The 18,412-nt window shown below is 38.7% G+C and overlaps 1 protein-coding gene across 8 annotated transcripts in view; it reads left to right on the top strand.

Moving 5' to 3' along the window:
- Positions 1-18,412, top strand: part of INVS (inversin) — a 108,555-nt gene that overhangs the window by 66,206 nt on the left and 23,937 nt on the right. For all 8 annotated transcript variants that reach the window (XM_062569724.1, XM_062569729.1, XM_062569727.1 and 5 more), the window contains 4 exons: positions 5,927-6,036; positions 9,997-10,168; positions 15,058-15,213; positions 16,626-16,855. In XM_062569724.1, the coding sequence (XP_062425708.1) occupies positions 5,927-6,036; positions 9,997-10,168; positions 15,058-15,213; positions 16,626-16,855 (668 nt within the window). The remainder of the gene's footprint in view (positions 1-5,926; positions 6,037-9,996; positions 10,169-15,057; positions 15,214-16,625; positions 16,856-18,412) is intronic.

The following is an 18,412-nucleotide window of genomic DNA, read 5'->3' as shown; positions in this document are numbered from 1 at the left end:
TGCATCAAACGACGTTGTTGTTCCTGTTGTCTTTTATATTTTGAAGATATGTAAAAGTCTCAGTCAAGTTGTATCTGTTTTAAATAAAATATTTGAACAGGTTTATTTACTCTTCTACAAAGTACACATTGTTTTCAGCCCTCTCAAACCTTTCTTCTGAAAGATACTTTAGGTAGGCATCCTGTCCTGAGTACAGAGTTCAGTGAACATTTTTCTAGTCCTATGCTCTGAAGGTTTAGGCAGCTTTTTTTTTTTTTCTTTTTCCCTTTTTTTTTTTTTCCAGGCTCTGTACTCCCATGTTTTTCCTCCTAGGATGCAGTCAAAACCAGCTTCTTCCGGTGTGCCTCTTTCAATTCAGTTCTTTCAGTCTTGAGATGGGAAGAGTACACGAACATTAATTCTTGTCATTTCAGTGGTTTCTGTTAGAAAGGGACAGTGCGTGGTATTGTGTTTCCAGGCTTGTCTAAATTGCTAAAAGGGAAGAAGCTTCCTGAACAACCTAAAGCCATTGATTATGCATCCCTAGGAAAAAAAAAATCCCCAAGTAGCAGTTCTCCCTTTTTGTCCCCAGTTGACCATTTCCTCTCATTTCTGATACTTCTGTACGTATAAAACCTTGAAACTGCCATGCCACAAAAGAAAGTTTGCCTAGCCCACTATTTCTTAGAGTTTTTATAAAAGCTGCGGACTATATCCAGTACACAGCTACATTTTGTTATTGTCAGTGTTTTCATTAAAAGGTTACTGCTAGTGGAAAGCTTTACCTGTGGGGTTGTTTTTTGTTGTTGTTGATTTTTTTTGATTATCCTAAAGTAGTTTAAAGTAACAGTGCAGAAGTAATAAGCTGAAAATTTGACTGTTTTAGCCTCATGCAAGATCTGGAGTATCTTTATGTGACTACAACATATATTTAAATATCAAATTATCAAGATACTCTGAATTTAATGTGTCTACAGAGGAAAGCACATGAAAGGATCATAGAATCGGTAAGGTTGGAAGGGACCTCTGGAGATTATCTAGTCCAACCTCCCTGCTCAAGCAGGATCTCCCAGAGCATGTCAGACAGGGTTGTATCCAGGCAGGCTTTGAATATCTCCAGAGCAGGAGACTCCGCAACCTCTCTGGGCAACCTATTCCAGTGTTCTGTCACTCTTAGTGAAGAAATTCACCCTCACATTCAAACGGAAGTTCCTGTGGTTCAATTTCTGCCCATTTCCTCTTGTCCTGTTGCTTGGCACCACTGAAAAGGGTTTGTCCCCATCCCCTTGACACCCTTCCTTCAGATACTTATTGATAAGATCCTCCCTCAGTCTTCTCTTCTCCAGGCTGAAGAGGCCCAGCTCTTACAGCCATTCCTCACAGGGCAGATGCTCCAGTCCTCTGATCATCTTTGTAGCCCTATGCTGGACTCTCTGCAGTAACTCCAAGCCTCTGTTGTACTGGGGAACCCAGAACTAGACGCAGAATCCTAATGCACCCTGGGATACCATTGCCTTCCTGGTCACAAGGGCACATTGCTGGCTCATGGTCAATCTGTCATCCACCAGCACTCCCAGGTCTTTCTCTGCAGAGCTGCTCTCCAGAAGGTCAGCCCCCAGCTTGTACTGGTGCCTAGGGTTATTTTTCCCTAGGTGCAGGCACTCTGTCCCTTCATTCAGGTCATTGATGAAAACTTTGAACAGGATGGGACCCAGTACTGAGCCCTGGGGGACACCACTAGCCACAGGCCTCCAACGGGACTCCACGCCACTGAGGACGACCCTCTGAGCTCTGCCTTTCAGCCAATTCTCAAGCCACCTCACAGGCCACTCGTCTAACCCACATTTCCTGAGCGTGCCTAGGAGGATGTTATGGGAGACAGTGTCAAAAGCCTTGCTGAAGTCAAGGTACACAACGTCCACTGCTCTCCCCTCATCTCCCCAGCCAGTCATTCCATCAGAGAAGGCTATCAGATTGGTTAAGCAGGATTTCTCCTAGGTGAATCCATGCTGACTCCTCCTGATCACCTTCTTTTCCTCCATATGCCTGGAGATGACATCCAGGATGAACTGTTCCATCACCTTTCCAGGGATGGAGGTGAGGCTGACTGGGTTGCCTGGGTCCTCATTCTTGCCCTTCTTGGAGTGACACTGGCTTTCTTCCAGTCCTCAGGCACCTCTCCAGTTCTCCAGGGCCTTTCAAAGGTGGAGAGCGGCCTGGCAACAACATCTGCCAGCTCCCTCAGTATCTGTGGGTGCATCCCATCAGGGCCCATGGATTTGTGGGTGTCAAACTTGCCCAGATCTCTAATTCTATCCTCCTTGACCAAAGGAAAGTCTTCCTTTCTCCAGACTTTCTCCCTTAAATCCAGGCTCTGGGACTCTTGAGGGCTGCTCTTAGCAGTGAAGACTGAAGCATAAAAGGCATTCAGTAACTCTGCCTTCTCTGTATCCTTCGTCACCAGGCTCCCCGCCCCATTCAGTAGTCCCCAGTCCTCCTCTTGCTGCTGATGTATTTGAAGAAGCCCTTCCTATTGTCCTTAACATCCCTTGCCAGACTCAATTCCAACTGGGCCTTAGCCTTCCTCACTGCATCTCTACATGCTCTGACAGCATTCTTACAGTTCTCCCAAGTGGCCTGTCTCCTTTTCCACATTCTTCTGTCTGAATTTGGCCAGGAGCTCCTTGCTCATCCATGCAAGTCTCCTGCCCCCTTTGCTGCACTTCTTTCTCCTTGGGATGCACCGCTCTTGAGCTTGGAGGAAGTGATGTTTGAATACTAGCCAGCTCTCCTAGATCCCCTCTTCTTTCTAGGGCCTTAACCCATGAGACTCCACCAGTTAGGTCTCTGAAGAGCCCAAAGTCCGCTCTCCTGAAGTCCAGGGTTGCAATCTTGCTTATTGCCTTACTGCTTTCCTGCAGGGTCCTGAAGTCCACCATCTCATGGTCACTGCAGCCATGGCTGCCCCAAACTTCACATCTCCATCCAGTCCCTCTCTGTTGGTTAGGATAGGGTCCAGCACGACACCCTTCCTCATAGGCTCTTCCACCACCTGTGACAAGAAGTTATCATCAGTGCATTTCAGGAGACTCCTGGACTGTCTGTGCCTTGCTGCATTGTCCCTCCAGTAGATATCAGGGTTGTTGAAGTCCCCCATAGGAACCAGGGTCTGTGATCATGAGGCTACTTCCAGTTGTCTGTAGAAGGCCTTATTGACTTCCTCTTCCTGGTCAAGTGGCCTGTAGCAGACACCCACAACAGTTTCCCGCATGTTAGCCTGACCTTTGATCTTTACCCATAAACTCTCGACTGCCTCTTCCTCCACCCCTAGGCAGAGCTCAATGCATTCTAGTTGCTCTCTCCACCACCTCGTCTTCCTGGCCTGTCTTTCCTGAAAAGCACATAGCCATCCATGACAGCATTCCAACCATGTGAGCTGTCCCCCCATGTCTCTGTGATTGCAATGAGATCATGGCCCTACGACTGCACCCAGATCTCCAGTTCCTCCTGTTTATTCCCGATGCTGCATGCATTGGTGTACAGGCATTTCAGAGAGGTAGTCATGGCTGCAGGTTTCCCAAGAAGGGTGTAGGGGGGTCCCCCATTGCCATGTCTCATATACACATCCCCAGCTGCATGCACCTGTAGGAGGCCCCCCAACCAGAGCTGGGTTTTATTGCCTGCCCTCTCTCTATGACTGTCCCCTTCCTACCTAGTTTAAAGCCCTCTTTACCAGGCTGGCCAACCTATTGGCAAATACACATGTACTCTGCTTGGTGAGGTGAATCCCATCTGTTCCCACCATTTGCTGATCTTCAAACCATGTTCCATGGATCATAGAATCCAAAATCCTATTGCCAACACCAGCAGCGCAGCCAGCTCTCCTGACAAAAATTTGCAAAAATTGTCTACCCCTCCTCCCATCCCTCCCCCTAATCAGCAGGACCAATGAGAAGACCACCTGCGCTCCCAGACCCCTGACCACCATGCCCACAGCCCTGAGGTCTTGCTGGGTTGTTTCCAGCTTACCCTTGATATTATTAGCACCCACATGAAAGAGCAGCAGAGGGTAGTAGTCTGATGAGTGGACAAGCCTTGGCAGCCTTTCAGTGACCTTTCATATCTGCACCTTCAGCAGGCAGCAAACCTCCCTAGAGGAGGGGTCAGGTTGGCAGATAGGCTGCGGCTCTGTCCACTGCAGCATGGAGTCACCCACTACAACCACTCATCCCCTCTTCTGGGTGTTCGCGCAAGGTACAGGGTCTGAGGGCCCAGTTGCTTCCCTTGAAGTCAGGTCTACACCTGACTCATCCTGGAGACCCCTCATCCTGGAGTGTATTAAACTGGTTCTTCAACTGTAAGTCCAAGGCTACAGGAGGAGTAGGGGCCTTTTTTCTTTTTCTTCAAGAAGCAGCTAGTTTCCAGCCTTCGTCTCCCGTGCTGTGCTGTACTAATTCACTCTGCAGAGAGCCTTCCAGCAACACCCCTGCTGCAGGGGATTGGGACTCCTGGAGCAGTACAGTCTCCAAGAACACCCTGTCTATCTCCTGCTCACTTTCTCATATGCTTCGCAGTCTACTCACTTCGTTCTGGAACTCCTTGACTGTTGACACAAATTGTCAACAGTAGCACACCACTTGCAGGAGAACTGACCATCAGTCCAGGCCTTCTGGAGAAACCTATAGGGCAGCATCTGCTGTCAAAGGCTCTGTCTGGGCTGAAGCTTCCAACACAGCTGATGCAGCAATTCCAACAGCTACAGGCAAATATGCTTTGCGGTGAGTTATAACCACGTTTGAGAAAGGGGGCACTACTAGGGCTGGAACAAGAAAGATGTCCTCTTGCACCTAATTGCACTCCTCCTGCATAAACTGCTGTATCTATTCACTAGCTGTTAGCTGCACTCCAGGCCTGGCTCTTATATAGACCTCTCCCTACTAGACTCACAGGGTACTTGACCCACTCTAAACAAGGGTTACCTGGATCAAAAGCCCCAACTCCCTCTAATCAGGGGCAACCTAGACAGCTCATTAGCAGCAGCTACACCCAGCTAGAGTGGGTGATAAGTGCTGGAGCTTCTCCCAGGAGAGCTTAAGGCTTCTTGCCTTTGCCCTTGCCCTTGCCCTTGCCCAGCTCCAGTTAATATTAATAATATTGTATCTTTTTGTTTTCCTATTTGTGATGTGGATATAGTGTTTATCCATCTCACCCAAAATCTATAATTTTAATCTAAAGATATTCAAATCTGTTTTGATGGAAGGAGTTATATGTATCAATTTATTGTTTCCATATTTATTGCAGAGAGGGCAACTGGTAGTAGAATATACTCCAAGTTTTGCTATACATCTTCACTGGAAATTTTGTTTGAATAAAACCGAACTAAAGAATCCCCACTTAATTTCTTTAAACACTATCCTGTAGGGTGAAATTGTTAATGTTGTTTAAGTCTACCATTTAAGCAAAGTAGATAGAAAATTGCACATCCTAATTAGTCTGTGTTCACTTCACTGCGAAGCTTTCTTTGAAAATATCCGTCTCATTCATTATAATGTTAATATTGCAGTTGTCTCACCAACTACTACTGGATTTTTTGTTTAGGGAAATCTTTGATTTCTCTAATGATTTCTCTTTCTGCTCTAATAATTTCTTTTAAAATAAATGCAAAATATATCCTTCTCCATGTTCCTATTCATAGTCATTATGGTTTACAGATGCCCCTCAAAAATGAAGATACAGAAAGTGGAACTAGAGCATTATCAGGAAGAAAGTGTGTATGACGCTTAGTAGTTCAAATAACAAGTCTTATGACTTTCTTCTAATGTTTAGAGTGTTCTGGCTGCAACACAAACACTATTATTTATTGAAGTTAATTTTCTTCTGTCTTGCCTAGGGAAATGTTTAACTTTAGGATTTGATTAATATGTTTTTATTATGTTATTTTTCTCAGGTCATGCACAGATTGTACATCTCTTATTAGAAAGAAACAAATTTGGAACTATCCCATCTGACAGTCAAGGTGCAACACCACTACATTATGCAGCACAAAGCAACTTTGCTGTAAGTGTTACAGGTCCTAAATATAAAGTAAATATATTTTGCTGTAATGTTTCTGACGTAACTTATTCTATACTGTAGTTACACTGTACAAAGTGTTTCAGTTTTTAAAATAATATTAAATGTTGTCTGCATGAGTTTAATTTAGGGCTTTCCTAATTAGATAATATAAATATGGTTGTTTTAAAATTATTAAAATATAAAACAGATTTTTAAAAATATATCATTTTGCAAACAAAATCTCTTTAATCTACTTTTTTGCAACAGGGTACACAATAATAATTTAGAAATTTTAGTAGAAAAGAGAATAGTACCTACTCTTTTACAGTGCATTTCCTTTTTGAGACTGGTTATAGCAAAATCTAAGAACTTGCAGGGTATCTAGAGGGAGAACACCCATGTGTATTTGTACAGCTGCTTATATCTTTAATACTATCCAAACCAGTCTTTGACTTCAAAAATTATATAACTTATGAATATTTGCTATTGTAAATGTAGCCCTTGTCTCAAAAAGTATGGTTAAAGAGGAAACATCTTTTGTCACAATTCCACGTGAACACTATATTTTAAAAAGTGCAGTGTTCACTATCAGTGGGCTAGCTGTTCCAGACAGAGAGAAAATTGGTTTCTCAAATGGACTAGTGTTTTGGTAAAATACATAATTTTTGTCCAGAGCCAAATGAGATATAGTACAACTAAGTTGTACTAATCCAGCACTTTAATGGTTGCTGATCATCGATAAGCAGTTCTCAAGCACTGAAATGATGAGAAGGCTTTTTTCATGTTCCTTTTTCTCTCATAGTTGAATTATGCCATGTGTAGTAAGTTCAGAACTCTGTTTTAATCTCTCTGTCTTCAACTGTATTATTCATAACCTCTCTTTATTACAGGGGCTGTCCAATTAATGCTCATATTTTAGCCTGTTCTTCAACAGAGACACTAATGCGGGTCTCACTTGTCTACCCACATGTTATATTTCTAAAATTGTAAAATGTCTGACTCAAATGCCTGAAATATTTAATCTAGTTTGCATCAAACTTGTGGGAAAGACAGAAGACAGAAGGTTTTAATTTGCAATCTAGTGATTATCTCAGTATACTTTTTTTTTTCTTTTCTGTATTGATATATTCCTGGAGAATTATTTTTCCTATTGAGTTTCTGTAGGATTCAGTTGTATGAAACAACTTCATTTTGTTACTGCCTTTTAATCTTGGCAGCCAACCAACCTGACATATTTTAGGTTTTTATGGGGAAGCAGACTAGGTGATGGAATCAGACATTCTTTTGTATTTTTGTGTGCTTACAGTGGAAGTAGCGTTTCCCATATAACATGAAAAAACAAACAGAAGAGTCTCATTCACATACGTAGGCTTTTAACTGGTGATCTGAAGATTCCAGTCTCCATGTTTCCTGCAAGGGCACCTACTACGCCTGCCTGTATTTTCTGGAGTACTCTCTTTTCCCACTCGATTGTTTCTGTGCACCTCTATTTGATTTTGTTTCTCCTTTGCATGCAAATCTGTGAGTAATTCCCACTACTGCATTCCACACACCCACTGAGTGGACACATCCATATTTGTTTTGGCAGTGGTGTTTATATATATATGTATATACTATAAATAAAATCGAGTATAAATCATATATATGTGTGATTTGAGAGCCATGTTACTCTGTACAAGTTGCCCAAATTCTGGACAGATGTAGTATGCTTCTCAGTTGAAATGAGATGTTTCTCGGTCGATACCAAGAAGAAGGAAGTTTGATCATTTGTGTTCATTATAAATGCTTTAGTTGCTCTCAGTTTTAATTAACTTCATACCTTGTTCTTTGTCTTTTTTTTTCCCTTCCTTTTTAATACTGAAGAGACCTAGCTGGCACTCAGTTGAGGTAAAGCGCATTTTCTAGACTGACCTATCCCCGCTCATTATACAAGGCTTATGAATTCCACAGAAGGTCTGAAAAACATCCATTTTTCTTTTGAACTTCATCAGTGAAGGCAGATGCTCTATTAGTATTGATTTTAGAGTGCAGATTACAGGACTAAATATGTACTGACTTTACTGACTTACTTCTTTTGATTTTTTCCATGAATTTTAGTGTTCTTTTTCTGAAATGTCCAGGGCAATGTATTTCTCTTTCACATATTTGTATAGATTGACCTAGTAAATGAAGTGTGGATTTCTATGTCTTCTTTTGGGATTTTTAGTATTTTTCAATTTTTTCATAGCATAGAATTAAAGGATACAAGTTTTGTTGTTGTTGCTTTTCAGCCTTGTTGTTTTATGCCTTGTTTTCTCCATTTTTATAAAGGTAAAACAAGCAGTATTTCATGAGGAAATAAATGAAGAATTGAAGTGAAAAATAATTTTTTTTCTAATTTCTTAATCATTCAATTCAAATTTCAATTATTTTTGTTTTCAAGTTGTGGTATCTTTATTTTGAATAAATTACTCTTACGGCAGTTTGGGATTTTCTTCCAATTTTTTCCCATTAAAAAGACTAGGAAAATAAGAGTGGTTAAAAGAAGGGTTGATTTGTTAAAACTTATTGGAAAAATACAATTACTAATTTGTGTTTGTAAGATTTGTGCCTTACTATTAAAGAGATCCAGCTTTCGTACTGCTTTTCACTTTGCAGGACTTCAAGCAGTGCAGAGTTCTGGTAGGGTGCTGAGTTGTTGGACTAATGAGTAGCCATGTGTACCAGAAGTAGTGGGGGTCAATGTGCATACACAAAGCTACTAACACATGCTGTTTTTGTGTGGAAGACTTAATGCTTCTATTCCTTATTATTTCTATCCAGACCTTTTTAAGATAAATTGGTATTTTAGATATGCACCCAAATTTACAAAAACGCTGTGTTCAAATTCAACTAATAAATAAGACATAGGCTCTTACAAACCTTGAATCTAGATTGAGTGTCTGAGCGAGGTATCACATCTGAGGAATTCTTGTCCTATCTAGAGCACTCTGATAGAGCTCTGTTTGGGGTCACATGGGGGAAAAAACAAAATAGTGCCAGCACTTTGGGGGAAGAAAAAGAAAATAAACACTACTTTTTTCAGTTTTCATTTTTTAGGGTGTCAATTGCTATTAATAGTTTTTTTGTTAACCGTTAAATACACAGCATTTATAAGCTTTTGGAGAGAAAAGAGAAAATTTTCTGTAATTCATTTTCTTAGAGTGGTGATTTCCTTTCTCTCCCTTTATTGTGAGGCTTACAAAGAATTAAGAAGCAGGTTAAACAAGTGAACTTGTTTGTTGAGAGCTTAACATAAACTTGGCATTTCAAGGAAAAAGTTCTTTTTGATTTAAAGAAGGATTCTTATATGCAAATTCACAGTGGAAAGTCTTGATTGAGCTATAGAGAATTTTGTAATCCTTTTTTTGATTTGTTACATTTCATTAATTCAGTACCTGATGTTACTCATAAATGGTAGGAATAAAGAGTCTATGTTGCCCCAAAAGTCCCTATTTAATATGGTCAATTTACTAGTGTTTGGAAAACAAAAACATAAACATGTACAGTCATATTCGTATTTGAAGCAAAAAAAAAAAAAAAAAAAAAAAAGAAACATGGCAGTAAAAGTGTTCTAAAGGAAAAATATTTCAGCACTGTAATGTTACAGTAATGATATGTCTGTAATATTTTTCCCATCATTTCCCTCATAGTGACTGCAGTGTCTTTCATTTCCATGTCATGAAACCATAATGTTTGACAATAAAAAGAATAGTATATAGTGAATGACAGTGTTAAACTCATAATTAAGGATACAGCTATGAATGTTAAAGAAGAAAAGGACATAGCAGAAAATACAATGCTCCTGTTAAGCTATTACTCTATATAAACATAAAAAGGAAAAATAAAGCTTTGTTTTGCTTCATAAACAGCTAAATGAGACACAGTAGTTTCTTGTTGTTATAAACTCCCTTTAATGTTAATTTCAATGGTATCTCTTTTCAGGAAACAGTTGAAGTATTTTTGAAACATCCTTCTGTAAAAGATGACTCAGATCTTGAGGGAAGAACATCCTTCATGTGGGCAGCTGGGAAAGGCAGTGATGATGTCATTAGGACTATGCTGAATTTGAAATTGGATATTGATATCAATATGACAGACAAATATGCTGGCACAGGTAAGGCATGCTTTACAGTAAAAAGTCACTGAATGATTGCAGTCGATGTGATTTACATAAAGTGAAGAACTTTGTCAAAATCAGTATTAGTCTTTTACTGGACTTATGTCTCAATTCAGAAAATATTTATTGATTGGTTTAATTGTGTGTGTGATTCACTCCATTGCTTAATTGTGGGAGAAAGCAAGTCTTTTCTGTGCAGATAGATTAGACTGATTCATTTCAAACACAGTAGATCTGTGTTTGAAACACAGATTTAGAAGATCTATAATCCTGGGAAATGAAGAGCTATTCTATATTTTGAAGAATAAAATGAGATATAATTATATAAAAAGCCCTCCATGAAAATGCCCTTTAAAAAATCTTTATCTGTAAGTAAAAAAAAAAAAAAAAAAAAAAAAAAAAAACTGCATGGGAGAATCTCCTAAGCTGCCCTGTACCAGTCACAGTTGAGTCCAACTGGCTCTGAAATGGATGAAAACAAACCGTTGTTCACCAAAACTTCAACCAGACAAAGGAAGACAAGGCACCTCTACTCAAACTTATTTAAGAAAGAATAGCTGCTTGAGACAGGGGACGCATGAGGAAGCCCATGAGAGCTCACTCAGGAGGAGATACATGAAGTCGTATGTGAAGAAACATGAGGGGAAAAATAAAGAGGAGAAACGGAGGGGACATGTCAAGGAGGAACATTGTTGGGGAGATGGCTGGAGATGCACTCTTGGAAGGAGGCGCTCCATGCCAGAGGAGATACACTTCTGAGAAGGTTGCCTGTGGGTAGGCCACACCAGAGATAGGACCCCTCTCAAAGGGACTGTGGCCCATGGCTAAGCCACACTGGAGCAAGTACTCCCCTGAAGGGACTGCAGCTGGAGGAGAACTGACACTGGAGCAAGTACACCACTGAAGGGCCTGTTGCCTGTGGAGGATCCACGCTAGAACAGATTCACCACCAAAGGGACTGTGACCTGTGGAGGACTCGTATTTGAGCAGGCACAGCCCAGAGGTGTACCTCTTTTGGCATGGAGCGCAGGGAGGACAGGAAATTAGAGGAGTGTGTATGGTTTTAAATATCATTATTTCATTTGCTTCTGAGTCCTGGTCTCTTGATCATCCAGTATGAGTGTTAGTTTACTCTCTAGCTGTCTTTGGGAGCCAATGAATTAGTTTCCTCTGAGATGAAATCTATATGATGGATAGTTTTTGCCAGAAACCAGACTCTGTAAGTAATATAGATGGTATTGCACACAGCTTTTTCTTTTTTTTTCCAAGTCACAGTTGCAGCTTCTATTATTAGAATTACATAGAAATGGTGAGTACAATGTTAGGGCTGAATGGTTCAGCATTTGAAAGATAGCAAGTATGAATATTATTTACAACTTCAAATTACTACTTCATTTGCATCTATGAGAGTCTTCACTTAAAAAGTCAAATACAGTTACTATGAAGTTCTGTTTAAAATTGTAATATTTTTTTTTACTTACAAGTTAACATACCAAAAATGAAACTTTTCAAGTTGAGATAGTTTGTAATTTTTGAGTTAAAAATTATGTCACAAATAAAATGGCAGTCTTCATACCTGATTGGCTTTAGAAATATGTACTATACCATTGGAGTTAGGTTTAGCTCTGTTGGTTAGAGCAGGGTGCTAATAATGCCAAGGTTGTGGGTTCAGTCCCCGTACAGGCTACTTGTTTGCGGGTTGGACTGGATGATCTCCAGAGGTCCCTTCCAACCTTACCAATTCTATGATTCGAGGATTTTCATTTCATTTCATCTTTTATCACTCACCTGCATTTGCTCCCTTCTGACAGTTCGCTTTCAAATACCATGCAGTATCTGTTTCAGACTTTAAGGTGAAGTAGTGTTATGTTGTCACTGTGCTTGTTAAGAAAGGTTTTCTTCCATACTTGTGTTATGTTTTTGAAATTACTCAGGTATAGATTTCATGCTTAAATAATTCAGGTGTTTTGTTTTATCACCCTTAGTCTTAAACCTTTCAAAGAAGTCATGTGTAATACTTTTTAGTCTTGATTTTCTTGTAGGGCTTTTAATCCAAGGAAGTTAATTGATTTTCCATTTACATGAAGCTGTCATTGAGTAGAGCATACTAACAGTATTGAAGTTCAGAACTATGCCATTCTTTGCTTGCTGTCAAACAATCTGGATTTTACCATTTTGCAGGCATATACTATAGCATAGGCATTTATAACATAAGCATTTATCACAGTGAGCTGTCAAGTTAAAAGGAAGACCACCAATAAATCACTTTTTGATTTCAAACCTGACTTTTTTTTCTACAGGTTCTTAATCATTCCTGAGTTTTGGTGAGGGAAAAGTAGTGGTGTATTTTAATGGGAAACTGTGGAGTAATAGAAGATTATGTACATGCCACTGGACCTGGGATGCAGTTGCTGCGGAGACTAAGTTTGTGGGGTTTTGACTTTTGTGCATGGGCTCAGTTAAGCTTAGTTATAATGTTGCATTAACATAGCTTTTTAGATTTACATAAAAAGAGCAAGCTCTGCCTTCAGCTCGGAGCTTTGATAGAACATCAAGGCTCTCCTTATTGTGTAGGAAAATTACATGAAGGGAAAGGAATGTGACTGTTCTCACAGATCAGCGCTGCAGGAGCATTACAGGGGCAGCTTTATAGCCCTGCCGTCACTACGCACAATGGTGAGGACTCTGCCTGTCAGGCAAACAAAGATTCCATTATGCCCAGCTGGCCGAAGAATCTCTTCAGTCACTGTGACTCCATCACAGAAAATTTGACTTACAAAAAAAAAAAAAAAAAAAAAAAAAAAAGAGCACAAAGTGTGAAACAAGATGCCTGCATCAGAATGAGCAATGGAAGGGAAGAAGCAGGCCAAACTGACACAGCAGTTCTTTTTCTATTGCATTGTTATACACACCCAATGTGTCATCCGATTGAGTGGTTTACTGCCTTTAGTTTCATAATAAATGCAGTACAAAAACCGGAACCTAAGGCTTACTGTGAGGTCAGAGCATGAAAACCATGCCCATCCAAATGTACAAAGCAGCAGGAATCTAATTCCTGTCAAATTGCTACTTACAGTCACCCGTCCACATCACTAGTGCAGATATTGCTGCTTACAGATATTTTTCATGAGTGTGATGAATGCTCCTACACTCTCTTTTTCTTTTTTTCCCGTGATAGCTGCAGCAGATAAATATTAGTATCATCTTATATGCATGATTTCAATTATTAAGGCAGGAATTTCCATACTGTCTCTGGCTCTAACGCCTTTTCTTGCAGTAAGTTCCTCTTCTTTCTGTGTCACAAAATTATTATCACTAAGTTTGAGAATCAATGTTTTAAGACAACACAATTCAGCTGGATTTGATCCACTGACTATATGAACAAACTGTACCTTTTAGTAGGGACTGAGTAACAGGTTACACTGGATTACTGTTTTGTCAGCAGGATGGAGCAGCTTCAGTGTTACCAGTGGCAGGCACAGGCAAGAAACCAGTCTGTTTTAATTTTCTGGACAGGGTTCAGGAAGCAGTTCCTTTTAGTGTTGGCATTTCTGTGTAATGCCTCTGTTGGAACCTGATCTTGCCTTTTTTAACATTAAGCAAACAAAGACATGTAAGTACTGTTTAAAGTCCCACATTTTGCTTATTTGAGCAGATAGAATTCTCACCAGGGATGGGTATATGTGAAATTTTTAGGGGAAACATGAATTTTACTATACTAAATGTATATTTATAAAATGGTATATTTTTGTTTATTTATTCTAGATTATTTGTCATCTGTGAAATAGTTTGGATGTAAGGCAGTGTGCGTCTGACAATGTGGATAATCTGATTAATTGCTGATTAGAGCAAACAATCCAAAGCACCTTGAACTGAATTTTTAAGTGAAATCTAGAAAATAAGTGCTTTCCATTTGTTTGAAATCTCAGTGCCATATATGATTTGCCTTCCAGTGCAACCCTGAACTGGTTGTACTAGCATTTCAATCTTTTACTCAACTGTAGTTGACAAGGCTAGCAGGATGCATTTGTAACTGGTAGTAACTTCGGTTATAGGACACTTTAAGGTCTTATCTATTAAACTGTCTCTGTGTTATTTGTTTATTTAGACTTAGTAGAGCCTGCATAGATTGAAGGATGAGCAAGACAGAGAAAAATGTGGAAGAAAGGAATCTGTAGAACGCATTTACATGGTTTTCATATGAATGAACTTCTTAAATTGTGGAGATGAGAGGAAATGGAGTATCTGCTTTGTGCATCCTCTCCTCTTTCTTGAAGAAAACAGGGAGTTGCAGATACTATATAATATGTGATGGCCTATCTACACAATTCTGTGTAAAATTTTTTCCAAATAATTCTGAAAAAAAAGGGGGGAAAACAGCTGAGTAGTCATGTGGAGTTAGTTTTAATTGAGACAGCTTTACTTATTTGAAAAACAGAATGTTATTTTTTAGGAAATCTTTGAAGAAATAATAAAGACTTTCCTTCACTGGCAGTGGGCTGTTTCATTTCCATTGGAGTAATACAATAAATGGTACAGAACAGAGGCAGAAGTAGATCATATTATGTTCTGTTAAGTAAAGGCTTATATCCTTCCAAAAAACCCTCAATAGAAACTAATCTTGCTGTTGTTAAGGTTCAAGTCCCTTTAGGTACAATTTAAAAGATGTTTCAGTTGCTCTGATATCTCTGAATTGCCCCTTTGCTTGTAAGTAAGTGTTGTGATTGCCTATCACTTGTAACAATTCTTCAATTCCTCGTGGCTGAAAAGCATTTTTGAAATTTGAAATTAATTTTTATTTTGACTATTCTAATTGTCAACCTCTAAAGTTCATGATATGTGTCGTTCCTCAATGATTTCTTTTTCCTACTACTTTATTTCTTTAGCATTACATGCTGCTGCACTGTCTGGCCATGTTAGCACAGTGAAATTGCTGTTGGAACACAATGCACAGGTAGATGCTTTGGATGTCATGAAACACACTCCGCTTTTCCGAGCCTGTGAGATGGGACACAAAGAAGTAATACAAACACTCATTAAAGGTCAGCCATTGCCAATTTACTGACCTGTTCAGAATTCTGATGTTCCTTTATGTGAGACTGTGAAATAAACAGTATTGCTGAGCAAGATGGGGGTAGGAAATTCCTCCTTTAAAGAAGGTATTGTCTAGAAGTACCCTTTGTTGAACAGTACTAGTGATATAAATGATTTTCAGACCATTGTGCAAAATAGCCAGAAGAGTTAGATACAAATTTTCAAAACAGTCATGGTTGGATAATCCACAGCTCTTTTTTGCTCAAGCCTTTTCAAGCACATTCTAGTCTCTCAAACCATTTCTTCCCCCAGAAATCATTTTCATTTTTTCTCTTTTTTTCCTTCCTTTTTTCTTCCTTTTTTTCTTAGTAAGACCAAATTAAGCTGTCTTCTCTTTTTGTAAGATAGCATTTTTAGGCTTCTTTGGAGACTTTTTGACTACTTAAATGAATAATCTATTTCTAATTAAGGTAGCTATCAGAAATGTTAAATCATTAATATTTTCCTATTTTTTTAGAAGTAGTATTTTATTTGTAAACAGAACTAAGATTTAGCAATGTAAACAGATAGAACTAATTGTAAAAACTCTGTTCATCTGTAAGAAATATGGTGAAAGAACAGTGATATCTTACATGCAAAATTATGTCATGTTAACTCCACATAACATTTCCAAGTAGATTGGAAACAGTCTCCCTTCTGCCTAAGAGATTCATCTGTTCATAATCAATTAAAGTATTCAGGTATTCAGGCTGACGCATTGCAAGTTAGACAGCTTTCTTACTGAAAAGCTTGCTTCCCATGGTGTTCTACTGGGATTATTTTAACCTCTTGTAATGCACCTCTTTCTCTCCCACACCATTTAGTTTTTGTGGATGCAAAAAGTTTTGTTACCAGAATCAGAGTTTTATTTTTATACTGAGTTTTTACATCTTACAAGAACATACAGAGAATTAGTTAATTGGATGAAAGAGTACTAGCATGCTTGAAATAGAAAAGAAAAACATTTTCAGAAGTCATTTTTACGTTATGAATATTTTATTTTGCTCTGGTTTAGAGATTTAAGAAGAAATCATGTCTGAAGTCCAATTTTCAAAAGTGATTTTTGCCATTTAGAAATTTAAGTTTTATTAAAACGTTACTAGGTGTGAAACAAACAAAGGCTAGATTTTCAAGAGCATTTGAGCAACCTGGAGCTTCTAAAGCACCTGAGAGGATACTTAGCATGTAAAGAAGTTAGATACCTGACCCTCACTGAAACTACTTCATTCCCAATTTATTTTGAAAATTGGATTTAGATGCCGAAGTTGAAGTTACTCTGCATTGCCAGTTTACCAAATAAGTTCCAGTTGAACATAAACTTATTATTTTATTTCTTTTTCGTTCAACAGTATTTTTTTTGTTCAAAAATTTATTGTTGCAGGAGGAGCAAGAGTAGATTTAGTTGACCAAGATGGCCATTCGCCCCTTCACTGGGCAGCCCTGGGAGGAAATGCTGATGTGTGCCAAATCTTGATAGAAAATAAAATTAATCCTAATGTGCAGGATTATTCAGGTAGAACACCTCTACAGTGTGCTGCATATGGAGGTTACATTAACTGCATGGTAGTGTTATTGGAAAACAATGCAGATCCGAATATTCAAGATAAAGAGGTATGTTGTCTTTCACTGTGCTGTTTAATGAAATAACTTCGGTATAACCGTAAATCAAAATATTTTCCTTTTCTTAAAGCTCATACTTCTTTCTGGGATTTATGGCATCATTGCTGCAGTTTATTGTGAAATGGAATGCATCTGGACGTAATTTCCGCCTTGGCTTCAGTTCTAAAATCTTCAATAAAAAGTAGTATTTTAATATGCAACATAAATTGAAGATGCACATTTTTCCGTATCACCTCTGATTTTTCCATATCAAATTGTGATTGTACAAGCAGTTGTTTTAAGTGTCATATTTCTTAACATCTGTTGTTCCTTAATAACAAATGACATGAGAATGTAGAGTCTGTCATATGTTTCTTTAGTTTGTATTAGTTATTTAGAGCAAATAAGATATTGCAAAGTTTGAAAGAACTACCCCTATTACTTACCTGGTACAGCCTTTGCAGGTGAAAAAAAGAACAGTAGTATGTTTATAGGTTCTTTTGCTGCATTTCTCAAACAATAAGTGAAATTAGAAGTCAAAATAGTGGTGTGACATACAACCAAGTCTCTTTGTTATTTGACCTATTTCCCCTGAAGTCAGTAGAAGTTCATCAATCGAAAGAATTTCACTCAATTTGTTAAACTTTTCTCTTGCTATTTGTTGTGTGACTGAGATAATCCAACATAAAGGAAAAGTGTTTTTTATTATGGGTTCTATACAGCATGTTGGGAACCTTTTCCAAACCTCCTACAGGATTCTATGGCATCAACTTGAGTCCAGTTGAGCATGCTAGCTCCAGGCCTCCAGCTTCACATGGAGACAATACAGCATGTTTTTAAGCACTCAGGGTTCAGGAGATGGCTTGTTAACACTGGACTCAAACTGACTTCCTACTTTGGTCTGGTACCCAGCATTTCCTAAATTTGGAGTTTGGAAAAATATGGTGCAGATATGGGAGCCAAAGCTGGAAGTGAGATAAAATAGGTATATTTGTTGATATTAGCCGATCTTTAGGTATTTGTACTGTGATTCTCAGTGATCCCAGACCCAAGAGTGGTCATATATGAGCTGGCTTTATATGGAAAGCAGTCTGAGAGTTGGGCTTTCACTACATATAAGAGAAACTAGACTTCTGAAATCAAGCCAATTTTGAAAGCACAGCTGAAGTCCTGCTATGTTTACCTGAGCGGATGAGCTTTCCCCAGACTCAAATTGATTTTGATTCTATAATTATTCTCATATAGTCATCACAGTGTCTTGAATAAGCCTAGAAAGCAGTCTGAAGTACAAAAGTTAATGGTAGCTGCTTCAGATCAGGATAGCCTAGCAGTGAAGAAAGCAACTTCAGAGCTTTTCCAAATACTATTTTTCTGTTACTTTAGATGAAACAGCACTAGTGTTATGGTTTAGTTTAAAAAAAGCAAACAAGAAAACTGACTTCATTTTTACATTTTTAAATGCTGTATTCTTTCATTTTAACAAGGAAGTTTATTTAGAACAGTTCCTCATGTCCAGAAAAGCATTGAATTACAGTATGATGGCAGCTTTTGTTTTGGCATGATAGAGTT

The sequence above is a fragment of the Rhea pennata genome, chromosome 2 (assembly GCF_028389875.1).
Source record: "Rhea pennata isolate bPtePen1 chromosome 2, bPtePen1.pri, whole genome shotgun sequence".
Taxonomy (NCBI): Eukaryota; Metazoa; Chordata; class Aves; order Rheiformes; family Rheidae; genus Rhea; species Rhea pennata.
This window is presented reverse-complemented; position numbering and strand designations above follow the sequence as displayed.